The 26,367-nt window shown below is 57.5% G+C and overlaps 1 protein-coding gene across 3 annotated transcripts; it reads right to left on the bottom strand.

Annotated features, from left to right (window-relative positions):
• CSPG4 (chondroitin sulfate proteoglycan 4) lies at positions 1-26,367 on the bottom strand. 3 transcript variants are annotated; one of them, XM_085070978.1, is made up of 11 exons: positions 26,259-26,367; positions 25,952-26,177; positions 13,544-13,707; positions 8,950-12,528; positions 8,172-8,651; positions 7,612-7,788; positions 4,505-4,703; positions 4,193-4,327; positions 3,886-4,040; positions 2,877-3,060; positions 1-2,682 (listed from the first exon to the last, which is right to left on the bottom strand). In XM_085070978.1, the coding sequence occupies exons 2-11, from the start codon at positions 26,037-26,039 to the stop codon at positions 800-802; spliced, it is 7,044 nt and encodes a 2,347-aa protein (XP_084927104.1). In that variant the 5' UTR covers positions 26,040-26,177; positions 26,259-26,367; the 3' UTR covers positions 1-799. The 3 variants fall into 3 exon arrangements, with proteins under 3 accessions (XP_084927104.1, XP_084927103.1, XP_084927105.1); XM_085070977.1 differs by having other exon boundaries at positions 25,952-26,285; XM_085070979.1 differs by lacking the exons at positions 25,952-26,177; positions 26,259-26,367 and adding an exon at positions 22,001-22,569.

Below are 26,367 nucleotides of genomic sequence, written 5' to 3'. Positions count from 1 at the left end.
TTAGGAAAACAGTGATGCACCTCGGAAAAGGCACTTTATTCTGTTTACTTCTGCCATACTGGAGCATACAGTGGAAAACCGTGCTGGCTCTGCTTCTCTGCTCTTCTCTCTGGTTTCACACTGCCCAGGTGAACTCCAGCCGTCCCTCCCTGCCAAGGGCATCCTACCTGTTGTGCAACCCCCCCAGGGCTCGGTGCAATCGGCTTGATGCAGCACACTGCAAATAGAGAAAGAGCGAGGTGGATATTTTTCCAAGTGGGTGGGGACTCCTAAATTCCCCTGGCATTGGCCACAGAGTTTTTTCCGAGCCTCTGCTCCAGTGTCTCAGCCCGCCTAGCCCTGGGGGATTTGGGCAGCTTCATCCCTAGCCTGACTCAGCGCAAGCCGCTCCTCATCCTCCCTCCCGCCAAGAGCTGTGAAAAGCACCCCTGTGGCGACAGTGGAGGAGCCACCACTGGACCAGCCTGGGTGGCTCTGTGGGGACCAGTGTCATCAGGTCCCCCCAGCACTGTGGCCACCATCAGGTGGCCCAAATGAGCACCCAAAGTCAGCGTTTTTCAGCGATTCTCAGGAATTTTGCCTGCCCCCAATTGCTTATGCAGTGCCCCCCTCCCCTGCCCAAAGAAAATGTGGGGCTGCCAGGTGGGCTGGAGCAGCAGCCCCTGTATCCCCAGGGCCCTCCTGCATCTGTGGGATGCCAGCTCCCAGGGAGGAGGAGGAGAGCCAGGAGGAGGTGGCTGGTAGTGCTGCAGGAGGGGCTGGACCCTCAGGTGGTCTTGTGCCACCACACCTGAGCCCTTCACACCCAGTACTGGTTGTTTTTCAGCGGGGGGTTGGAAGTCCGGCAGTACTGGAGGAGCTCGGGGTCTGGCGGTGCCCCAGAGCCCATGCCCGGGGGCGGGGGACCCGTGCCCTTGCCATCTGAGGTGACAGTCGTTAGGGGGATGCTTTGGCTGGGGTCTGTCCTCCGGAAGGTCTCATGGTCTGGCACAGCCCCGTTCTTGGCCTTGGAGGCGGGAGTGCCCTGGACATGGTGCTTGCCCGTCTTGTTGCGCTTGTGCAGGTAGAAGAGCAGGGGCAGGATGAGGGCCAGCAGGAGCAGGATGAGGCAGATGGGGATGATGATGCTGAACATGTTGGCCTCAATGAAGCTGAGGAAGGTGCCTCCTGCCCCAGGGCTGGGGCTAATGGTGGCACTGGGGGTCATGCTCAGCTCGCTGGCGTTGGGGTTGCTCCGCGCCGTGCCGTGGGGCTCTGGGGGTGAAGGTGTCAGCAGGGCTGTGAGCAGGGTCACACCATAGGATTTTGAGGCATTGTAGGGCTCGATGCTGTACTCCAGGGATGCCAGTGCTGGTGGCACACCGGCTGCCACCAGCTCAAAGATGAAGCTGTCACTCTGCAGGGGTTGTTGGGTGTCTCCTGCATCCAGCAGCTCCAGCCCCACCAGCCCTTGCTCCAGCTCACTCTGGCTGAAGGTTTCAATCGGGGAGGTGGGTTGTCCTGGGTCCCTGGATACCCTCACGAGACGGCTGGCACGGGGTGCCCTGCGGACCTTGAAGACTGGGACGCTCTTGGTGCGGTTGGCCAGCTCACTGGCATCGAGGACACTGGTGTCCAGGAGGGCTGTGGTGCCCCGGGGCCACAGGCTGCCCGCTCGGGTCTTCACCGCAGCACGGACAGTCACGTTCACCACCCCGGTCCTGTTTCCTGCCCGTGACATGGCAACAAACTGGAAGTCATCCTTAGGTGACGTCAGGTCACTGAAGGTGAATGTCACTTCCCTGCGGTCCAGCTGCTTCTGTGAGAAGCCCCGTGATGGCTTTTGGTTGACCTGCACCTGGCCAAACCTGGGGTCCCTGATGATCCTGTACAGCACATTACCTGCCCCTCGTGGTGCAGCACCCAGCAGGTGATGGTGGGACACAGGGGCCCTGTTCAGGTCTTGGGGCACCTCCAGCAGTGTCGGGCTGGCACTGGTGCTCACGGCAGGCAGCACCGCGATCTCCAGTGAGGTCTGGATGGGTGGGTGGTGGCCACTGGAAAGGCTCAGGGCTAAGGAGCCTGAGGCACGGCTCCCGGTGGCAACGAACACCACATGGCCAGCGTTGACATCCGCTTGGGTGAAGTGGCTGATGGGCTCCCGTGGGTTGTGTGTGCTGGCCAGGTGGCCAGCAAGAGGTCTCTGGAGGACGCTGTACACCATCTCCCCTGGGGACACCAGTGGGTCTGCCACATCCAGGTACTCCTGTGACAAGGTGACCACAGAGCCTGGTGGGACCTGCAGCACTTCTCGCCGCTTCACCACCTGCGGTGACTTGGTGCTGCCGGTCACTGTTATGTTGAATGCTTCAGAGATGACCACCCCGTCCTGTGGAGGACGGACAGAGCGCTGCTCCTGGGGCTGGAGCCAAGCCCTAAAACTGAAATGGTCTTTGGAGATGCTGTCCCCACTGTGGGCGTACACCAAACGCCTCGCTGCCAGGTCTGACTGCAGGAAGAATGGCCGTGACTGATCCAGAGGCACATTGGCCACCAAGAGCCGTCCATGAGCTGGTTGCTCTGTCACCAGGAAAACAACATCATATCCAGCCCTCTCAGGGACCAGGATTTGGCTCAGGAGGTTGGAGGCATCCAACACTGAAGTGTCAATCTCAGCCTGCTGAGCCATTGCAAGCTGGAGACCTGGGGAGAAAAGGCATCAGAATCAGCTTTGGGAAGTTGGTGAGAGGTTGATGTGATGATGGAAAAATTGGATGCAGTTTTAGATGTTTGGTGTAATATATCAACCATGGAAAACAACACAGTGGTGTCTTCTTCAGACAAACAAGCCCTCCTGAAGAGCTGGTTTGTCCCATGTTTCTGCACTCCACCCTTACCTGCATTTTTCCATAGCTGAGTCAAGCGCTGGGGACACTTTTCCTCGAAGGAGATCAGGACGAGGAGGATGAAGGAATCTGAGATGGTCGTGGGAGTGACCACACGGAAGCGGATGGCATCTTGGACCAGCCAGAAGGGCTTGTCTGGCATCTCGTGCTGGTAGAAAATCAGCTTGCTGTCCACCTAAAAATTAAAAAAATCTTTGATGAGCTCCTATCTTGGCTCTAAGATGGAGTAACCAAACACTACTTAGGTAAGAAATGGGGATTATCACAAGCTATGGCACAGTAGCCACCATAAAGAGCTCATGGTGTCTCTCTGCCAAGATGTGAAGTTGTGGCTACCCCATTCCTGAAGTGTCCAAGGTCAGGTTGGATGAGTTTGGAGCAATCTGGTCTAGTGGAAGGTGTGCCTGTCCATGGTAGGGGATTGGAACTAGATGACCTTTAATGTCCCTTCCAACCCAAACCATTCTGTTGACTTCATGATATTTCTCCCAGCAACTGGGGGAACTGAGGCTCAGAGGAAAGGCTGAGCTTGCTCAGCATCTTCCAAGAGTGAGCACAGCACAGAAGAGCTTCCAGGGAGGGTAAACTTATGTGGTTTTGAGTGATGGAATAAAATAAGACCTTTGCTGTGCCCTGCAAAATTTGGTCTCACAGGAAAAGACTTCTTAGAGCAGGAGTGAAAACAACATGCTTGGTTCTTCCCTTCCGCAGCCAGCCTGGCTGGCTCTGCAGCAGGGAGATGGCCTAGGAAAAGGGATTATAGCTCCCTCAGCCTCCCCCAGTGCTAAATCCAAGGCTGGGGCAGCAGTTCTTAATCCCTCTTAGCAGCTGTTGGCAGAGCTGGGAAAGTCACGGCACGGCTGGAACCTTGCATTGCCTCCTGCCTGGGATCAGGTGCCTGTGGCAGCAGTGGGGTCAGACTGGGACCCCCATGCTGTGGTGTAGGGTGATGAAGGGCTGTGCTTGGGGTTCTGAGGGGCTAGAGAAGGTGAAATCTTACCTGGGCTTGGGTGAAGTTCCTGATTTCCTCTCCCTGGGAGGTGATCAGCCTGCCCAGGCGTGGGGCTTGCTCGATGCTGTAGTACAGAGTGGTGGAGCTGGCAGGGCTGTTGCTCACTGCCTGCAGATTCTGGCTGGTGATGGGCTGCAGGGCACCTGGAAAACACATCCAGTATGGATTTCAACCAGTCACCTTGCCACCCACCCACAGCCTCTGCCAGGGGCATCTCAGCAGCGCTTGGGCAAGGCTAGCAGGTCCAAGGGGGCCCCGTTTGAACTGGGAGAATGGGGACCATGCTGGAACCCACCTGGGCAGATGGTGAGGCTCTGCTTTCTGGCCAGGCTGATGATGGGCTCTCTCTGGGCCCTGATGAGGAAGAAGTGCCCAGGAGATAGGTTCTCGCCATCCCACAGATCGAAGGCAAAGCCACCATCCAGGGGTCCTGTGGAAAGCACAGACCTAGGCATCTGTGGGGGGCAGAGGAGATGCAGCTCCCCATTAACCCTTTCAGGTTTGGACCAGGTGCTGTGCGATGGGGTTAGCACCCACCTTGGTGGCACAAAGTCCCCATCACCCTGGGGTGGTGCAGGGTGCCTGGGGCACCTCAGTCCTGCCCTACCTTGGTGAATGAAGAGGATGAGGCCATTGTCTATCTGGGCCTGGGTGAACCTCCGGACCTCAGCGCCGGGTGCTGACCTCAGCACAACCTTCCCGTTGGCTGGGGGCTGGATGGAATAGGTCACCTCTTCTGCTGGGGAGTCCTCGTCCTCGGCACTCAGGATGTGGGGGCTGAGAACAGCCGTGGCACCTTCCCGCAGCTGGGGGATAGGGAGAGGCTGTAATCCCCCGGGGATACCCCTGGCACCTCTCCCCTTTTTCCCATCCCAGCTCAGACCACTCTGCTGGGTGCCAGAGCACATCCCAGCCCAACAAGGGCGCCTTGTCTGCATCCCGGGTGACGCCTCCATCATCTGGCCTCTTCCCAGCCCTGCATCACCACTGCCGTGTTTGCCAGCACGTGCCACACAGCTGGGTCTGTGCCTCTGTGTGCCGGAGGCAAGGGTGCCTCAGTTTCCCCAATTCCTGGAAATGGAAGAGGGCACGGTGCCCTGGGGCAGGGGCTGTGCCTTTGCGACCTTGCTTTGCAAGGCAAGGGGTTTTAGTGGGGGGCACAAGCTGCTGCTGGGTACACAATGGCCACATGCAGCCCCATCTCCTCTTGGCTGGGTGTTTCTCCTCGCTCCTGCTCCTGTCCCTGTTCCCCACCACCCCCTCACAAGGCTGCAGCAAGGCCTGCTGTCCCAGCAAACCCTCCAGGAATGACAAGTATGTGGCTGAGTTCAGAGCCACTGTGGAACTTCCCAAGACCACTTCCTCCCATCCAGTGGTGCCTACCCTCCCCCCGGGAACATTGCTACACCAAAGCCCTGGCTGCTACCCCATCTCCAGCTGGAGGCAACAATTTTCCCCACTCATAACCCTGTGCCATTATCTCGATCTTGGCAGACCACAGGGATGAATCTCGTGCTGCCAAACAGGTTCTGCCCACACAGCCCAGAGCTGCCCTTTGCCCTCAGGATGCCCTGAAATCATGGGGTGCATGGATGGAGCCGTGCCATGGCTCACATGGGGTGGAGGAGTGGGATGTGCATGCAGGGAGACATGCACAACAACCCCACAGCATCATGAGGCTGGGATCTTGGAAATCTGCGTCTTGGGAATCTGCAAGACAACACCCAGGCAGGCGCTGGAGGAGGCGCTCCGCTGGATGAGCTCTTTTCTGTTTTCAGCTGGCCTAACCCAAAACATTGCTTGAGTGGGTGTGGGTGCCGACAGAGAAATTAAATCCCTCTGCAGTCCCCACGGGATGGCAGAGGCAGGCTGGAAAACAGGGCTTTGGAGAGACAGGGTGGGGGAAGTGCTGCTGGACATACAGCCGGGGCAGGAGCTTCACTGTGCGTGCACTGAGTTTTTTGAGCTGCTTCCTCTCCCCAGCACCCACAGCAGTTGGAGTTGCAATCACACTGAGGGCTTGGAGCCAAGGAAAACTCCCTGTGGGCAAAGCAGGGGGGACTGGCAGCTGCAGGGCATCGCTGTCCATTGGGAAGGGACAGTCAGAGTGGCTGGAGTAGCTTTGCTCCCCGCCCAGAGCCTGCGCCACGGGAGCTGACCCACTTCTTCATGCTCCTCGTCCTCCCTGAATTATTAAAGCCTTCCGCCTGGCTCCTGCGCTCGCTTGCTCGGCTTATTGTGTTTGCTCAGCCTCCGTGTCGCCTCTGCTCTCAGGGAGGGCATGCGGGGAGGTGGCGGAACAGTGCCGGGAGCGTGGCCGTGTGCTCTGGGGAGGCCGTGGAACACTCTCTCTTGGTGGCATCCAGCCATCCTTCCTTCAGATCCAACCCAAAAACTGCTGCTTCTTCCCAAGGGGCTCCACTTTGGGGTCTAGACCACTCCTGTTGTCTCCCAGCCCTGCAAGGACTCGGCATCCCCGGAAACCTTTGTGCAATCTCTCTCCCGGGCCTGGCCTGACCTTTAAACACTGAAGTCATCCCTCACCAGAACACAAACACAGCAGGGCCAGGCCTCTCCCATCATTCCCGTTGGGGGAAGGAAGCCTTTCCCAGCTCCAGAGCTCCTCTGGGCAGCTGTGGTTACTCTTCCTAGGGTGCAGAGGGATTCCCACGGAAGGGCTGACAAATTGCTGCCTCAGAGTTTATTCAGGAGCTTTTTCTGTCTTTTCACCCTTTTTCTCAGCATGATGACTGGGAGGGAGGAAAGGCCATACTTCCACTGTGTCCGGAGTGGGGAAAAGGGACTGGCATGGGATCAGCAGCTGAGGGGTTAACTTCTCCCTGAATTTTGGCTCAGGTGAGGCAGATCTAGGAAAGGGATTTGCTGAGAAGCTTCCTGGGCTGGAGGGGGGAAACTGGGACAGGCACAGAGCTGGGACTGGGAGTACCTCCCAAACTTCACTGGTATCCCCCAAAATGGCTGTCTCTGGGGCTAGGCAGGGCTGCCCCTCCCCCTTGGGCATCCTCTCCAGAGCTCAGGCTCCCAGAACCCTTCCCAAAGCAAGTGTGTGATCATCCTTATGGAGCAGGTTGCTCTTCTGCCGCCAGCCAGATAATTTCCCGAGTATCCCTGGGAAATCCTGGGATAGTGAAAGTACATGGGGAGGGGCGGGGGGACACGGACATGATTATGCTTGCATGTTTTCCAATAAATTCTTTGCTGGAATTTTGCATTAGTGACCTCTAATGGGACAGGGTGGTGTTGGGAGCAGAAGATGGGAGTTCAGCAGCAGGTGAGACCTCTTTGCTTCTGCCTTTTTCTGCCATGGGCACAAGGAGACGCGTGAAAGCTGCCCAGATGATTGAGTAATTCCAGCCCGTGCTGGTGAAACGTGGGCAACTGCTCTCGGAGCTGCCAGGGATTATCCCGGGAGCAGGGTTGCGGAGGCGCTGCTGCCGCCGTGGCAGCGCCGGGCGCGCCGGGAGAGCGGGGCGATGCTCCCATCTCGCGGCCGATCCCCGCATCGGCGGCGGGGCGGGACGGGACGGGATGGGGGCGAGGACAGCTCGTTCTCCGCCTCCTCCAGAGCCTCGCCCAGTCGGGAAAGTCCTCCTCCTTTCCCATTCCCCACCGCCCGCCTCTGGGCGGCAGCCCGGCTCCGCTTAGCCGCAGCTCCCGAGGTGAGTGAGCGGAGTGCAGCGCGGTCCCGCTTACCTGCAAACCGGCGTTGACCTTCAGCCGCGGCCCCTTGGTGCTGCGGGGCAGGATGGTGATGAAGAGGGTCCTGGGCTGGCTCTGTCGGGATACCTCGGAGGCGTTGGCCAGGATGGTGAAGCTGTCAGTGAGGGATCGGGGACCATCCTGCCTGTACTGGATCTGCTGATTCTCCACCTGCGGGGCGAGGGGCCAGTGATCCTCCAGGGAGGACACAAGCCACCAGCCTCTCTGGAGAGGGGACCCTGCACCATCCTGGGAGCATGCTGGCAACCCACCACTCGCTCAGGGGCAACCCTGCTGGGTGGATCCACAAGACAGGAGTGGGAGCTCTGTGGGAAGCAGACATGAAGCCCAGCGTGGGTGCTCTGCCTGCATCCCCACCCTGCATGCCCAGGGGCTGCAGAGCAAACCCACCGCCCCTAACACCTCCATCCCTTCTGATGGGGAGAAACCCCTGCAGCCCTTCCCAGCTTCCCAGCGTGGAGACCACCCCTGGGCTCTCCCCAGTCCTTCAGGAAAGCAGCGTGGTGGGCAGGTGACACCCATGGGTGCTATACCTCGCTCCAGGTGAAGCTGTGCAGCCCGCCCTGCTCAGGCCGCTGGCTGTTCAGGAGGGTGCCGAACCGGGGGGGCTCGAGCACCCTGAACTCCATGCCCAGAGCTGGGTAGTAGGTGTTGGGAATGTGGAGGATGCCCGAGGAGAGGGTAGCAGAGCCACCTCCCGGCACCGTGATGTTGTGGATGTCCAAGGGGACGGCGATGGGGAGCACAATCAGGCTGACTACTACCCCCTCCAGAGGGTCTGCACCACGGGCTGTGATGTCCAGGACAAACCGGTCACGCTCCTCGCTGGGCTTGGAGTGGAGGTAGAGGACTCTGCCGCTGTTGATGTCCTCCTGGGTGAAGGACTGGATGGGGTCCAGGCTGGGCTGCTCGTTCACATCCTGGCTGTGCTGAAGCATTGCCAGGAAGCCAGAGGCTGGGGGGCTGCGCACCAGGTAGACTATGTCTTGGGGAGGGATCTCTTCGTGAGTCACCTGTGAGTGTGGGGGAGACGAGACATGAGTGGAAGGGCTGGTACCTGAGGCTGGGCTGCCCCACAGCCCACCTGCTATGCAATCAATCCCTCAAAGCTTTGCTGTGGGATGAACTGCAAGAACCACCTTACTGAGGCTGTACCTGAACCCCTCTGCCCCTGGGAAAAACCTGACAAGCGCACAAGGCCTTGGCTATGAGCAGGTGGGGGTAAAATGGGGTCCCATGGGTGCCTGTCCTGGTTTGGTGGCCAGGGAATTTATGCAGGCATGGGGAATGACTAGAGAAGGGGATACTCACCAGTAAGTCCTCCTCCTTGAGCCCAGCTGCTTCCCCCTGGAAAACATAGATCTCCTTGTGGTTGACTACGCTCAGGGGGCTGGGATGGGTGTCCAAGAACACGCTGATGGCCAGCGTGTCCTCCACTGCCACCTCATTTGCTTCTACAGTGAACTGGAGTTCATCCCGGCTGTTCCGGCTCCCATTGTGGTGGTAGGAGATCTCTCCTGCCAGCAGGTCCCTCTGGGAGAAGGCCATGACTGGCTGCTCCCCTCTCAGCACGGTCCCCCACCTTGGGGGTGTGGTTATCAGGAACCGTATTTCTTCATCTGACCTGATGTCCATGTTGGTCTCCAGGCTGAGGACAGAGGAGTCAATGCTCCCTCGGGTGCCCTGGTGGATGACCAGACCAGTGTTGTTGACTATTTTGATGTAGGGGTCTGATGCCTGCACCTCCAGGAGGGCTGTGGTTTGGTGGAGGCCATCTGAGACCTGTAGCTGGATCCAGCCCCGGTCAGCGCCAGAATGGACAAAGAGGATTTTCTTCTTCCTCAAGTCATCCTGTGTGAACCGATAGACCTGGTGGCTTCTGTCATCGACAGACACGATGCTGCCAAATAAGATGTCCTTCCTGGCCAGCACCAGCTGCGCATCGGAGAAGCCAGAGTCCTTGTCAGTGAAGGCAATGTCATCAGTGGTCAGCAGGTGCTGCCCATTGCGCACCACGTTGAAGACTCTGTTCACTGCCCGGACAGGGCTGTGGTCATTGACAGGCTGGATGGAGACCCTGAAAACACCTCTCACTTCCTCAGCCTCAGGCTCGGTGCTGCCCTCACCCTGCCTGATGGCTACGAAGGGGATGTCATCCTCCAGTGTCTCAGAGTCATCGTGCTGGTACAGCAGCCGGCGCTGGAGGATGTCATCGTTGGTGAACTCCGTGATCTCCTCTCTGGAGGACCAGCCGTGGGACGCAGCCCAGGCCAGCCTCCCATGTGCTGGCCCCTCAATCACCTCATAGACATAGTCCATGCTGTTCATGCTCTGCACAAACAAGTGATCCTTGGAGATGATGGCCTGTCCACCTTCCGGCACGGTCAGGAGCACATTGGTCAAAGTTGGTGCATCGGGGTCCCCACCGATGCTGATTGTGTAGGTATAGACAGGTGAGTGCTGCTCACCAGCGTGGACACGGAATTGGAAGGAGTCCTCAGCTTGCTGGGAATTCCTGATGGTCACTCCGTAGCTCAGGTGGTTTCCCTGCAGGTCCTCTTGGGTAAATCCAAACCCTTCAGTCAGCCTGTTGCCAAGCAGCTCTAGGTTTCCCTTTTTGGGAGCCTGGATGATTATGTAGTGGAAGGGAACCGGGGTAGAGTTTGGATCTTCCAACATTGCTTCCAGCTCCTTGCTGGTGATATTTCTGTGCCGCTTATTCTTCATCTGGAGGGGAGCCATGGTCTTCATCTTAATGGTGGCTCTTTTAATCCTTATGCGGAAAGTGTTGTTTGGCAAGACCTTCTGCCCCACCTGAACCTTGAATCTCACCTCCTCCATGCCATCTTCCAGCCAGTGCTCTGGGTCTGTGCTAAAATACTGGATGCGCCCTTGCTCCAGGTCTTGTTGGTGAAAGGACTCAACTTTTTTCCATTCCCCTCCCATGCTCCCTTGCTTCTGGACCTCACCATACTTCAGGGGCTCCGTGAGGACGTACAGGATGGAGACCCGTTGTTCCGCAGCATTTGTCCCCACTGACAGGTTGGCTGTGGTGATGTGTGCAGCCCCTCCTTGGGAGACAGAGAGGCCGGTGTTATTGAGCAGGCGGATGTCGGGGTCAATGGCGAGGATCCTCAGCGTGGCAATGGGGCTCGGGACCGTGCCATCGCTCACCTGCAAGGCGAGCTGTAAGTTTGTCCCGCCCTGGTGCACGTAGACTACATTGCCAGCTTCCAGGTCCCTGCAAGAGAACTCTTCAATGGGCACTCCAGGGTGGAAGTCTAACTCCACATAACCCTCCTCCATCTGCTGACCATGCAGCTGGAATTCGAGGTCATCGCAGGATGAGTCGTCATCCAGGACCTGCAGGATGTCAGTGGTCAGGTGTTTCCGTGTGTGCTTCAGGATTGTCATGTGGTTCCCACGGGGAAAGATCACCTGTGGGGCATCATTGACAGGGTTGATCATGATGGGCAGCAGGTACACCTGTCCCTGCCGCAGGCACTCTGGGACCCCTTGCTGGGTGGTCACTGTCACCTCCAGCATCAGCTGGTCCATGGGCCCCTCGGAGCCATCGTGGATGTATCTGACTTTCCGATTCACAATGTCCAACAAGGTGAACTTCCTTCTGCTCCTGGACCCGGGAATGTCCAGCTCCAGCTGGCCGTGCCTGGGATCATTGGTGATGCTGAAGAGGATTTGGGACTGACGGATGTTGGCCAGGCTCAAGTCTACTGTTGGCTGGGCATGTTTCCACTCCAGGTAGGCCATGCCCCCTTCGGAGACGATGAGGGGGCTGACGTGCAGCAGCCTGCTGATGTTGGCAAAGGCAGGTGGGAAGCTGCTGTCAGGCCGGCACGGTTCCACCACCAGGCCTGGTGCTGCTGACCAGACATTCGGAGGTGGGGAGGTGGATGCCTCATCCTGCTCATACACCTCCTCATAGTCCCAGTAGTGGTCCTGCTTCCCACAGCCTGCTGTGATGTCCTTTGTGATCACGGCGTCCTGCAGGCTCCTCCTCTGCTGGTTTATCCGCAGGTCCTCCAAGCAGCCCACAAAGGAGTGGTTGGTCATGGTCCACAATGAGATGAAAGAAAGATGATGCTCCCTCAGCCTTTGCAAAGCTTTTTCATCCATACCTCCAATGAAGAGGTTTCCCTGAAGGTCCAGGTAGTTGTTGATGCCCCGGTTTGACGTGGATGAGGCGTAGTAATCTATCAGTATCTCAAACTTGTGGATGTCCGTGTGGACTTTGACGTAGTGCTGCTGCTCGTCGCTGATGAAGACGTTGTTGTGCAGGACGATGACGCCGTTCCCCTTCTCCACAAACCCTCGCAGGCGCCCGTTGGAGATCTCCAGGTAGAAGAAGTCATTCTCCAGCCCTGCGTGGTAGATGAGGGGTGCCTGGGTGATGCTCGTCGTTATCACAAACTCGATGGTTGCTTCCTGCCTCGCATCCCATGTGGGAAAAGCAATGTAGGAGTGTGGCCCCGGGAACCCAAATGGTTCCTCGGGCTCTGCAGAGAACTGTGTGCTGCACCCTTCCTGGACATGGTGGAAGGTCTTGGACCTGCCATCAGCAGACAGACGGGAGAGGACATCCAGGCCATTGAATGTCACCAGGTGAAGACAACCCCTGAAGGGAGGGCTGGCCTCAGCAAGGTACGGCAGGTCCAGGCTGCCTGTCCCACCAGCATAGAGGCCAAACTGGATGTCCAGCTCTCTTGCTGGCCCTGCAATGTCTGCGGAGCTGTTGAAGAGGCCATCGATGGTCAGTGTCATCCTGCCATCTTCCACCAGCAGCTCCACGTCGTGCACTGCCAAGTTATTGAGCTGCAGGCCTGCTGGCGACTGCAAGGTCACCTCCTCTGAGCCCAACTGCAGCCTGGCCTGCAGGGAAAGACACAAAATCCTCAGCTCAAGTGAGACCTCTCCACCTTCCAGAAAAACCTGCTGAAGCATGGACCCATACCCAGGTGCTCACAAGGGGGTTGGTCCCTCTGTTCACTTCTCCTACCTCTGGATGTTCTCCTCCTTCATCCTCCCCATGGACCTGCCCTCTTTGTCCTGCTCTCTTAATTTCTCTCCTTTTTCACTCATTCTCAGCAAACCCCAGTCTCAGGGCTGGGGCTTTCCATCTCCCAGTCCCACAACCAGGCCTTTCCTTTCCCCTCACAGAGCAGCCCTGCCAGATGCTGGCTCCTCCTTCCCTGCTCTGTCTTGCCCATTGCCCTCCATTCCTGCAACCTGGGCTGCTTCCAACCCTTTCCCTGGGAACTGGCAGGGGAAATAGCAGGCTTTGCTCCCCGCGGGCAGCAGCCTGGAGCCTGCCTAAGTAGAGGGTTAGCTGGTGGGACACATGGTCTGAATTAGGGACACCTCTGGCCAGCAGCTCGCTTGCACTCCTGCTTTGGTTTAGTGTGGTTGGTAGCCCAGCCCAGGCTTCAGGAGAGGCAGGATGTGTGCCTTGGACACTCCCTGCTCTTTTCCTTCACGGTGGATGCCAATACCATAACCACAACACAGAATTTTATTTCTCTCTCTTGATTGCTTTCCATGTCCCAGCTCTTCTTTCCCTGGATCCTCTTGTCTCACCTCCTCACACCTGAGGGTGCTGTGCCCAGTGTCTGACCACCCAATGCACACGGGGAGACAGTATATGGGTGTCCCCATGACTACCCCCAGCATCACCCAGGCAGTGGGTGAGGAGCTTCCCTAGATGGAGCCTATTTCTCTGTATTTAACCAAATCTTCCAAGACTGTGTCCACTCTCCTCTTGCACTCTCAGCATCCCCCCCTCATCAGGGGTCCTGGCAGCTGGGCTGCCCCTTCATCCTCGCACTGGATGAAGCCACGACACAGACACCTCAGCCCAGGGAGGGGGTTGGGGTGCCGGGGTGCTGACCTGCAGGCTGCCAGCTTTCAGCTGGAGCAGGAGGTGGTCGGGCTGGCCAGCAGCCAGGAAGAGCAGCCCATTGCCCTGGCTGGTGAAAAGCTGCAGATGGAGCCGCACCGTGCGCGAGGCGTCTGCCAGCGGCATCTCCACAAAGCTGTCCCCGAAGAAAGAGGCTGGGGAGAAAAGGGAGAAAGGTCAGGCAGGGAAGGACACCTCCTGCAAGCCCTGTCTGGGTGGGTGCTGTGATTATGGAGCCTCCCCAGCCCATCCATCAGCCCTTCCCTTGTTTGCCCTCTGACAGGTTGCTGTAGCCCAGCAGCCTAAAAGGACCCTTGGGGGAGTCTGCTTTTCTGATTCACCTAGAGGAATCCTAGAAGGTTGGAAGGAACCTTAAAACTCATGTAGTCCAACTATCTGCTATAGTCAGAGATGCCTTTCACTAAACCAGGTTGCTCCAAGCCCTGTCCAGCCTGGCCTTGGACAATTCCAGAGATGGGGCAGCCACAGCTTCTCTGGGCAACCTGTGCCAGGGCCTCACCACCCTCTGGTTAAAGAAATGGTGTTTCTCCGCAGTGCTGGAGGAATGAATGTGAGTGCCAGTGATCCATATGTGGATGTGACAGCGTATGGAAACCTCGGCTCAAAGCGGGTGCCTGGAGATGCAGCTGGAACGTGTTCAACACCCAGTATACATCAGCCCTGGAGGACTCAGCACAATGGCATGTGGACATGAAATGACAGACTGTGTCACAGGGCAGAGGCAGGAGAGGACAGGATTAAGAGTACAGGGAGCGGCAAGGCTTAATTTTAGAGCGCTTTTATTTTTTAGCTGACTCAATGCATGCGTGTGCATCTCACACATGTTAAATGTGTGTGGCTGTGGCGTGCAGCCACCCATCCTGCTTGGCTCCAGCTCAGCCTGTGGCAAAACTCTGTGCTTGAGCATAAACGCTCCAGTCCTGTAAGCTGGAAATGTTTGGGGAGGATATGTCAGGGATGAGAGGGGGAAATGCACGTTTTCAGTCCATATGTAGTCACAGGCTCTGCTGGAGTTTATATGTGTGAAGTTTTCCTGTTATGCTTTACTAAAGCACTTAGCAGATCCACTCAGTTGTTGACCTACACTTGGGTTTGGAATTCCAGATCTGTCTTGCTGAGGTGCCATGGGCAAACAAGGATAGAAATTTGGCTTTCAGGGTCCCAGACCCTGATCTCTTTTGGAGGAGGCAGGCGTGAATGTTGGATGCTGGAGTGAAACCAACCTTCTTCAGAGCAAGATCTGGGTATAAACACCCATATCTACTCTTACAGCTGCTTCCCTATTTGCATTTTCCTCTTGCCCAAATTTCTTTGGGGATGACCAGGGTAGGAATGGGCAAGGCAGGCTTTGCTCACCGGGTGGTACAGCAAGTGAAAGCCACAGTCACTGAGGCATTTGGAAGAAGACCATCTGTGGGTGATAACAAGGGTTGGCCTGGCAGGGACAGAGTTGGAGCACTCAGTTCTAGATTTTCACATTTTCTTCAGAGCTGAGCCCTGCAGTGCCCTGCATGGGGGATGCTCTTCTGAGCCCTTGGGAATGGGGAGACCTCCTTGTCCAGGACACCACAAAAAATCATTTCCTGCCACTGGCAGCAGAAAAGAGTGCCTCAGTTTTCCCTTGTGGTCTGGGAGGATGACGTGGGTGTTGTCACCCTGTCACCCCACCCACTCAGGACAGGGAGGAAATGGCACCATGGAAATATCTGGCCTTTGCTGTAACACCGAGCCCTTTGCCCAGCCCAGGGCAAGGCTGTCAGGGTGCCTGCTCATTCCCTGGCCCTCATGCCTGCTGCTGGCATGGGGCACTTTGGCTTCCTTGTCCTCTTCGGCCCAGCCAGTGACTCAGAGGAGCTATGCTGTTCTTTGCAGGACTCTGTCCTTCCCTGACCTGCTCCCTCCTTCCCGTGGTCCCAGCAAAACCAGCCTTGCCCCGTGGCCAGGGGTGGTGGGTGCTGGGGCTCTCAGCACTGCCTTGTCCTGGAGTTTGGTGAGCAGGAGTGACGTGGCACAGTGGAAAATGGGAGTTTTCCTGACCCTCCTTGCACAACCACACGTGTGTGCACATCTGCTCCCTGGAGACATCCATGTACATTATGTGCTGGCTCCCGTCAAGCTTCCCTGTGCATGCTCCATGCTCCAGCTCCCACGGGGATTTTGCTACATTTTAATTGTGGCTTCCCCTAATTCAAAAAATGTGTTTTTCAGATGGGTACCGAGAGGCTGCTCGCATGGGGAGGGAAAGCTTGGCTGGGCTGGACCCACCAGTAGCTCCCATGCCTGCCCAGGGGCTGGGCAGTGTCTCGCTGTGGGTGATGGGGATGATGGTTTGGGGCTGCTCCAGCAAGACCAGCCTGTTTTCCAGTGTGCCAAGGGGCACCAGCTCCTGAAGCCAGCACATTTTGTCCTGCCTCTACTCTTCCAAAACTGCCAGAAATGTTTTTCTTCTTCTCTCATAAAATACTACTAATAAAAAGCTCCCAGAGGTGCAGATGCCCAGGGGAGTGGTGCTGTTTGTTGAGGAGGAGGAGGGACTCTTGCCTGGATCCAGGAGGTGCTGGGATTTTTCTCCAGCAGCAGAGCAATGTGAATTACTGCTGTTTTTCTTCCCAAATGCCTGTTTTATTTCAGGGCTGCTCTCCTCCTCAGCCCAGCCAGGGTGTGAACACCACTCAGCCTGTGACATTTCACTTTCACAAGGGACCTGCAGCTTCTCACCTCTGTCTCTGCTCTTCCTTGTCCTCCACTTTGGAGAAGATGCAGAAAACATGGATTTGTTTTTTTCAAATGCATTTTGCTCTGGAGGAGCCTGCATAGGACAGAGTGCCCCATCCTGGTCCATCACTTGGAGCAAGCAGGGACCTCCTTCATCTGTGGGCAGGCTCAGGTGAGGATCCTGGGATCACCCTATGAGGATGAGTTCCCATGCCCCAAAAGCACCTATCCCAAGTGATGTAAGGATGCCATGATCATGCCACAGGGGTGTTGTGCCCCAAGCCGAGCCTCATTCCTAGATGCAGATGCCCCAGGTGGCCCCTTCTCTCCTGTCATGGGGAACAACAGGTCCCCACATCCTGGCCATGGGTTGGAGCGGACAACCTAGATGTCCCACTCGCCCCGGATAAAAACAATTGACATTCCCAACTTGCTGCGTCCCACAGGAAATCACCATCCCTGCCTTGCCAAGCCGATTGAAAGGCGTTGACGAGGCAAGAGGAGCCTCTGTCAGAGTTTCCAAGCAGCCAGCCAGCAGCCAGCAGATTATAGACTGCAGTGTCACTTGGGTTTGGGGGGTTTTTTTGCCTTGAAGAGAACAAGGACATGAGCCAAAAGCTCTAAGAAAGGGTCTGGGAGCAAGGCCCCGGGTGTGCTGGGCTGCTCCTGGGGCCGACAAACAAGCAAGAGCCCTGTGAGAGCCAAGACTGCCCCAGCACTGCCCCAGCACTGCCCCAGCACCGCCCCAGCCGCCGGCCACGCGCCGGCTCTGGGACGCCTTGGCCCTCTTCCCCTGCTCCTCCTGCTGAAAACACGGCTGTTTTGGCCTCTCCAGTTGCTGTTTTTTTGGTGTACAGGGAATTTTCTGGCTGGGGGAGCAGAGCCTGAGGGGATCCCCATCTGCTCAAGGGGCTCTGAGCTGGGGTCTCACAGAGTGCTTGGGGCTCGGCAGGGCTAGTTGGGGCTCTCCTCTGTGTTTTAACATCTCAGCACAAAAGCTTCTCCCACCTCCTTCCCAGCACGTAAGAGGATGAAGGAGCCAACTCCAGGTCCAAGCAAAGGGAAGCACCCGAAAAGCTCAGTGTCAGTGTTTTCAGAGAGAACCAGCACTGGCCACGAAGGGTTTTTGGAGCAGAGAGAAATCTCCTGAGCATGTGGGAGGGCATGTGAGCTGGTGGATGGATGCTGCCCTGCCCCCAGGCTCCTACCCCAGCGTGGGGCATCTCCAGCCCTGCCGCAGGACAGTCAGCCACATTTTGGGGTGTGCAGGAGGTGCAATGACGTGTTTGGGGTACAATGGAGTTCCCGAGGCGCTGCAGGGACTCCCATTGCTCTGACCACAGGAGGATGCTGGGGTTGAGGAGGAAGGAATGGAGCAAACCCTGCCTAGGGATAGGGGTGTGGAGCCGGGGAGGGGCTGGATGCTCAACAAGGCTCCATTCAGGCTGCGGTGGGGCAGGTGGGGGCCAGGACCGTGGCCGGCTATGTTTGCAGGGAGGGGACTGGAATTCATTAAAGCAGCTTTTTCATGACCGGAGCGGGTGCCAGGAGAGCCCCGTGCAGAAACACGCGCCCCCCTGAAAGGCTCCCTGTGTCTGCAGCCGCTTCCCACCCCGGCCACACCGGTTTTCCAACGGTGGAAAAACAGCCGGGGAGTGAAAGCTCCTTGTTGCCCGAACAGCCCCGGGCTTGTGCGGCCACTGGTGCAGCCCAGCCCGCCGGCTGCCCTCCTTCCTGCCCGCCACCCTGTGCCAACAAGAGGTCCCTGTGCCGGTGCTTTGCCTGTTGCTGGGGTGCTGCTGGACCGCCCCACGGGCAGCCTGCTGCGTTCCTTTTCCGCAGCCTCAGGAGCTGGTTTTGGGGCCCTCTGAGCTGTTTAGGGTTGGTTTCTTTTATTTAAATAACTTCTAAGGTAGTGAGGTCGCCCATCACCAGCCACATTGTGCTGCACCCACCTGCTGTGCTAATGCTGCAGGGGCTGGGTGATGTGAACACTGGAGGGATTCAGGGGCATGTGAACATGGGAAGGGTTCAGGGGGTAAAAATACTGGAGGGGTTCAAGGCAATGCCAGCATCAGAGTGGCTGGGGTGATGTGAACATCAGAGGGGTTCAGGGGGATGCAAGCACTGGAGGGGCTTGGGGACAGCTGCCCAGCCCTGGGGATGCTGCTCAGCAGCTTGATCCCCTCCTGTTGCCCCTGTAGTGTGTGCATAAGGCTCCCACCCCACTCCCAGCACAGGCAGAGTGGGCAGAATCAGCCTCCTGCCGACACCATGGGTGGTCCTGGGGCTCAGGCTCCCTAGTCCCCAGCCTGGCTCTGTCATGCCTGATGGGACCTGCAGCTCCCCAGAGCTGGGGCTGGGCTGTGCCCCTGTCCCCACGCAGGGTGGAGGAGCTGCGGGAGGAAGGGATCCAATGGGCTTTTGCAGAAAGGCTTCTTTATGTTCCACATTCCCTTCGTTTTACGGCGTGGTTTTATTTATGGCTGGGGAAGGAAATGAGCAGCTTGCGAGGAGGTTAAGGCAAACACAGCAGCCCTCGGCTTTGGCTGGGGCTTTGCTGGGAGGAGGGGGTGCCAGGGGGACAAATGGGGGGCTGCTGCCTTCAGATATGCCCTGAGACCTGAGCTGAGCACCCATTTGGGTCTCCACAAGGAGGAAATCCCAGCACAATGGAGATGAGCTGGGTTTAGTCTGCAGCAGTGGCATTCAAACCCAGTGGGGACCTTGGGATTACACCACAGTCCCCTCGTGCCTGCCCCAGGAAAGCTCGGGTTCTGTCTGGAGATTTTCAGGATGGAGTGTCATGGGCACAGATCCATCTCTGCTCTGATAGCTCCTGGCACAGAAGGGGACATTTTCTCTTTATCCCCACTCCCAGTGATTCCAGTGGCTGCTGCTCCCACATACTGAGCCAGGGCTGTGCGTGCTTTTTCAGCCCCGGAATGGGAACGAGTGCTCCAGTTCTGGCCTCCCACCCTCCATCTGGCCCTCCCTCATGGCGGGGCTCCCGGGGGCCGGGGCCGGCGCTTTCCAGGAGTGCTGGCCAGCAGAGATTGCTGGAAAGCAGCACCCAAGAAACCACCAGCAAAGCCACGGCAAACCACCTTCACAGGCCTGCCGACCACCCGAAGTGCCATCACCCTTGTTTTGGGTGTGGGAGGAGAGTCCCGGGCAGGGGTGCTTTGCTTTGCCCCCATATCACCCCGGTGGCCTCTACCTCTGGCTGCACCACGCTGCTTTGATCCCCTCCTCCAGTGTTTATTCATTCAGTTCCTCTCCCCCGTTCCCCAGCCAGCTGCTCTCCGCTTGCCTTCCCCAGCCTCCTGCCTGACAGCTTTGGGGAAAAAACAGCCTTTTTACAGCCCACGGATGCTGGGGTCGGGGAAAACACGAAAACATGCCCCCTGCTAATTCTGCGCTGCCTGGGAGGGGGCTAGCTGTACCCTCCCGGGTCCTGCCAGCCCCCAACCCCCTGCCCAGCGCCTGTGCCTGCTCCTGCCTGCCTTCCCCGTCCTTACAGAGCAGCATTAGGAGCTGTGATCGTTGGAGGCTATAAAGTGGGGTCCAGGAGGCTTGGCTGGAGCTCCAGAGCTCTGTCACTTATCCAGCGTGGTTTTACGATGATTCAAGCACAGCCCTAAAGCTGATGGTATTTCCTGAGCTCTCCTTCTCAGCCAGATGCAGAGCCATGGAGGGGAAGGCAAGGAGCTGGGAGGCAGCCTGGAACCCCCCACAAAGGTCACAGTGCTTTTGGGAAGAGCTGGGGGGATGTGCCCCTGGACTGAGCACCCCCAAAGCCTGGCGTGGGCAGGAACAAGGATAAAGAGCTTTTAATGATGTGTGGCTCAATGATTCCGGAGGGACTTAATGAATAAGCCCAAGCTGGAAGCAGTATTTGGAGTGTTTGCCCTGGGAAGTGAGGCAGGGGGAGAAAGTGGGAGGATTTGGGAAAGCGGGAGGCTCAATGGGGCTTTTGTGCCGTCCCCTGCAGCGTGACTCAGGCTCACTCAGGCTCCCGCTGCCAGGAGAAGTTGGCCTGGAAATATTGTATCAGCCCCAGAGGACGTGGTTTCCAAACCATTCTAAGTCGGGTTTTGTTCTATTTTTTCTTTCTTCTTCTCTCTCCCCAGCCCTCTTCCCCTGTCTCACTGGCTGGCAGGTTTTCCAGCTCCACCCTGCCCATCCTGGCACTCATTCCCGCAGCGTTCCCTACCTCAACTGCTTCCAACCCGGTGAGGGAAGAGCTTGCAGAGCTGCAGGAGGGCATGTGGTGGCATATGAGGGACAATCCCAGCCAGCCCCGTGCTGGAGGAGCACGAGGACCTTGGAGGAAGCCTGGGCTGGAGTCTAGGGTTTTGGGAAGTGAGGCACCTGGGTGCACATCCCACCTGCAGATCCCTGAATCCCAGCCCTGCCTGCCCAACAGAGCCAGTACCTGTTCCTAAGCTCATCCCCAGACCCAGTGAGGGGAAGGAGCTGGCGGGGGGATTCAGGAGCCAGGCCAGGGGATGCTCACAGACATGCCTGGAATGGCTGATGTTACCGGAGAGATCCTTGCCTGGTGTCAACAAACAGCCCGGCGGCCGCCGCTGGAGAGGAGCCTGTCTCCAGCCGCCCGGCGCTGATGTTTCCCAGCCTCGCTGGTGTCAAGTGGCTCCTGACGTGCCAGGCTGGGGGAGTTATCAGCCAAAATTGTGGGGGAAGAATGGGCACGAGCGGGAGCCTTGAAACCTTGCCAGAAGATACCTGCTAGCCTTAATTGCAGCACCCAGTGCCCAGGGATTGGGAAGGAGATGTCAAAATGTGCAGTTGAGGTGTAAATTGGGGCGATTCAGCTTTGGTTGTGCTGGTAGTGCAGCACCCACAGCACGCTGCACCCCACAGGGCAGCAAGGGCCATGGCCAGGATGGGGTTTTGGTGATACTGAGTGCTGTGAGGGGCAGAGAAAAGTGTCTCCACAGACAGAGATGGGGTTTTGCAGTGTGGAAGAGGGAAAGAGAGGATACTTTTTACACCTCTGGGGTTGATGTGCTAAACTGTCTGCAAAGAAAATGAGTATTTTGGCTTTTTACCCCTCTTTCTAGAGCTGAAATCTCTGCCCTCTCCTCTCCTTGTTCCCCCATCCTTCCGGAGGTCTCCCTCCCTGCCCTGCCTCTCCCACCCCACTCCTGCTATCCCCTGACTTTTCCATGCATGAGAAACACCCTCCGGGGTGATGTTTGTAGAGAAAATAAATGCCTTTTCTATTTCTAGCGCGGGGGGACGCATGGCTGGCGGTGGGGCTGTGGGGGTGTGGAAGCTGGTGCTCACATCCCCTCCCAGGGCTGCCGGGCTTTCTCAGCCACATCTACCTCGAGCCAAGACTTCCCTCTCTTCTCCCCAGCTCCCAGAGGAAATGACCCTGGTGGGCTCAGAAATGTCTGTGGGATGGGATGCTGAAGGCCTTGAAGCCCTGCTGAAGGAGGGCTGGGAAAGGGAATAGGAGATTCCTGCTGCCTGCCCGTCTTTCTGCCGGCTGGGCTGAAAGAGATGGTAGAGGATGGGGAGAATCCATTAACATGGCTGGCGATGGCACCACAGGCAATTGGTGACTCCAAACCCTCCCTTGCCTCGCCTGCCTGCAGCAAAGAGGAAAAACAACTTCTAGAAAGCCAAGATTTGGGCAAAAGCACCAGCAGGGATTCACGGGGCCGTCCCAAGCTGACTCACTGCTCACAGCAGCTCCATCCCCAGCCAGTGAGTCACGGTGACGGATGAATGTTGCTTTTCTGTCTCCTCGTCTGGGCGGCACGTGATGGGCCCGGCCACCTCAAAACCATGCTGCTTGCCCCATGACTTTCTCCACTCCCAGCAATTTTTGGCAGTCACCCTCCCTTCTCCGGGACGCTTTCCGTCTGCCACCGGCCGTTTTCTGTCCGGCTGTCAGGCAGCCAAGCGCAGCCCTTGGGCACTGGGCAGCTCCCAGAGGTATCGCCCGGAGCCGTGCGCAATGGGCGACACACCCCGGGGAGGAAAGATGGAAAATGGGAATTTATCACCCTCTCGGGTACATAGCTCAGGGCATAAACATCTTCCACCCCACCCTGATGCCAGCTGGGAAGCCCTGTTTGGTCTGTCCTGAGGATAAACGGCTGCTAATAGGTGACAAATCAGGCAGCAAACCTGCATCATCCCTATCCTGGGGTTGGGAAGAGCCACAGCAGCCCTGCTCCTCTGGATTTTAGCCCGGCTTTGCAGAATCCAAAGTTGCCCTGACTCTGGGCTCTGCTTGCGAAAGGTTTTCTGACTTTACAGAATATATTTAGAATATATTTTATAGAATATATCTATATTCTATCAATATAACAGAAAAGAAATTATCCTCATCGAACAATATATATCAATATTCTGTTATATTGGCCAATATAACATAAAAACTCGACCTCCCTTTTCCTGCTCTGATGGGAATGAGGGAGCTCTGATGGACACCTTCCTTCCTCTGTGTCTCCAGGGGGTTTGCAGATACTGTGCGGTGAAGTGGCTGGTGGCAAACCTGGGATGCCCAGGTGGGAACTGGGAAGTGCACAGAGATGAGTGAGGAGTTTCTAGGAGTCTCCCAGCTGCAGGCTGGCGGTGATGCTAGCACTGGCTTCCCAAAAAGGAGACAAGCCGAACCCAGCACCTGGAAAGGGCCACGGGAGCAGCCCCGGGGAGCCGAGGCTGGGCTGGGCCAACGCCTGTTGCGAACAGTCTGTGCTTTGAGCTTTATTTAGGCACGCAGACTGTTATCCTCCCGCCTCCCAGGCCCTGTTCCTGTCCAGCCTTCAACCTGACGTGAGCTCCTCGGGGTGAGCTTAACCCTGTCCTGCGATCCTGCAGGAATGCGCTTATTATATATTTGCCCGCAGCCCTCTGTTGCTAAATATAAGAGTGAGACAAGAATATTCCTCCCCGATTCCCACGATACCAGTTTGTGTTCTCCCCCCTTTTCAGCATTTTTCCTGTTCTTTCCCATCAGCTAGAAACTTTTCCAGCTGCTTTGAGCTATGACCTTAGAACATGTGGCACGATCATAAAAAAGAAAGTTTGAATAAATCAGTCAGATTTCCAAAAGTGGATGAAAAGTGGCTCCATGGAGCTGAGAAACCTGGAGAAGGCAGGACGGATCCTGGATGGACACCCCAGGGCAGACACTGCTCCCTATCCATGGGCAGGTATCCTGGACAAGCCTGTTTCCCACTCCCCTCCCCACGATCCCCATCATGGATTCTGGGGATCCAACCAAGCCCTGGGCAAGGTCACATTTAGGGCACCCACTTGCTGAAATTTTGGGGTGCTCACAGGGAGCCTACACATCCTCTTCTCCCCTCATTCCAAACCTCCAGTAACAGGGATTTTGGGGAAGGGGGAGCCCTGCCTGCTGGTGACCTCACTGGGAACCAGAGGGGAGCCAGGCTGTTGAAAAACAGTTTACTGAAGCTTCACACTCTGATGTCAAGAGGACAAGTTTTATGAGTGGTTTTTTCTTTTTGATATAATCCCATATTTGATGAAGTGCATGATGACTCTTCCCATGTGGGGCTGGGCAGGAAGCCCCGGGTTCCTGAATGTGGGCTTGGAGGGAACACAAAACACAGGCTTCACCCCAAAAACCCAGTCTGTCCTCAGCCCTGTGCTCAGCATGCTGCTTGTGGCTGTCCCTGATGGAGACACAGGGATGTCCCATGGTGGGCAACCCGTGGGAACACCTGGAATGAGTTCTGCTGCTCTCAACAGGGATGTTCTCAAATGCAGGGGGCTTATGAGAAGCTGCTGCCCAGACCCAGGGTCACAGCTGGCACATCTGTTTCAGCCCAGGGCAGAAATAGTTCCCAGCACCAGAAAATGGGTGTAAAGCCCCTTTTCTTCCCCAACCCTGTGTGTCAATGCCAGGAAGACACCTATTGATCCACAGAGCTGTGTCCCAGCCTGGGGGGAGTTACCTGGGGGGAGTTGTGGGGTGCTGGCAGGTGTCAGTGAAAGCCATGGGCTCTTTTTTGGGGTTGCTCCAGCCCATTCACCATGAAAGGGTTTGGGACTGTCAGGGCAGCCCTGGGACTCATCCTGGACACCACACAAGCAACGAATCCATGTGGGGAAATCCCATCCCGGGATGGAAAGGTCAGGGCTGGAAGGAAGAAGACCACTCTGTTCATTAACAAAAGGGATTTTTTTCCACTCAGCTTGCCAGGCACCCTCCTATTTTGGCGCATGACAAAAAATAGAAAGAACAAGGCCTGAGGTAAGGAAAGGAGCATGTCCCAGAGGCCACCTGCTCTCTGGGAGGGAACAGGGACAACAAGAGACCAACAACAGCCCTGCAGGTGCTGAGGGCTGCAAGGCTGGGCTCTGGCATCCTCCTCCTCCTTGCACTGACACAGGCTGGGATGTGGAAGATGGCTGGGGAGCAAAAGACTGGAAGTTTTTCAGTGATTCCTTTGGGAACTGCTAGGAGCAAGCTCCTGCTTCACTACTGGTCAGAGTCCTGGTCCTTGGGGGGAAGTTTGGGGAAGAGAAACTGCTCAGTGAAATGATACATTATTTTTGGGGTGAGTTAGGGACATAAAACTGCTTTTTTAATTCCCTTCACTTTGGAAGCTGCAGATGCTGCTGACACAGTGCAGTGCTGTCAGATCCCAGGCACAGGTTGGAGATCAGATCCCTCCCAGCTTGGAGGGTCAGACCTGTCCCAGTGGACTGAGACCCCTGTCCAGACCCATCGTGCCTGCTGAGGCTCAGACCATGGCAGCTCTGAGCATGGCGGGGTAGGAGAGGGAGCAGGGAGGGATCAGGGCTGCGGGATGGCTGTCAGGATGTTGAGGCTGGGCACATGTCCATGCCAAGAACTGGGTGGGCAAACCTGGCTGCTTCATGGGGAAAACGGTATGAATCCCCCACTCCATCCTGCAGTAACTGCTGTGCCCAGCTCTGACCCTGTGCAGCAGCCAGCTCTGGGGCACCATGGCGGGGACCCTCGGCCCCAGCTGGTCCCTGTGCCCTGTCACCCCTCTGGGGCTGTGCCGATGGGAGAGCTGAGCCCCTCGCCCCTAGCCCCAGGCCACCAGGCAGCCGGCCGGAGCAGCGCCGGGAGCTGGCACACACCCTGCAAACGCTCCGGCTCCCTTCCCGCCGAGCCCCCGCTCCTGGGGTGAAGAGGGGCTGCCCTCGCAGACAGCTCCTGTGGCAAGGCCAAACATGGGCAGGGAGGGCTGGCGTGCTCCCTCCCCACGGCGCCGGGCTTGGCGGGGCAGCGACAGTGCCTTTCTCCCGCCGGCTGCCCCTGGCGCCGACCAAAGCCCCGCGGCTGCTCCGAGCCCCATCCCACGCAGCAGCACATCCGCGTGTGCCCCGCGGAAAGCACACGGCCAGGCAGCCACCCCCTCGTGGCCACCCCGAGCCGCGGTGGGCGAGCCGCCTCTCTCCCACCCTCGGCTTTCCCCAGACGCCCTGCCCCAAAAGCGCAGCTCCGTGCTCGTGCCAGCTCGGCGACAAGCCCCCCGCACCCCGGGGAGGGACAGCCTGCACCCATGGGTCACCCGTGTCCGCACCGCTCCTCGCTGGCTCCCCAGCCCAGCCCTGAGCCGTGTCCCGCAGGATTCCCCACCGCTCCGCTCTCGGGTGGGCTGGGGGGACAGGACTCACCTCCGGCCGGGGGTCCCGCGCTGAGGGGCTGGGGGTGGCCGGCCAGCAGCAGCAGCAGCACCGTGGCGATGCCACCTCGGGCACCCATCGTGTCCCCCGGGGCTGGAGAGGCGGCCAGGGCTCCGGGACGGCAAAACCTCGGCCGGCGCCTGCTTCCAGGCGAGGGCTCCTGCTACTACTATATTTAATAAAGCGGAGCGAGGGAGGGACCTGTAACTTCTCCCGCCTGTCAGAAAGGAGAAATTCACTCAGATTACAAACCAAATTTTCCCTCTTAAAGGGCTAGAGGCCCTCGACACCCACCCACCCGCTCTGAAAGCAGCCTTGTTCCCGCCGGGCGAGGCAAGGGAGGAGCGGGGAAAGAGCCCGACGTGGGGTGCGAGGGGTGGCTCCGGAGGCACCGCCCGCTCCGGGTG

The sequence above is a fragment of the Lichenostomus cassidix genome, chromosome 10 (genome assembly GCF_008360975.1).
Source record: "Lichenostomus cassidix isolate B80296 chromosome 10, HeHo_3.0, whole genome shotgun sequence".
Taxonomy (NCBI): Eukaryota; Metazoa; Chordata; class Aves; order Passeriformes; family Meliphagidae; genus Lichenostomus; species Lichenostomus cassidix.
Note: the sequence above shows the minus strand (reverse complement) of the source record. Positions and strands in the feature narration are given on the sequence as shown.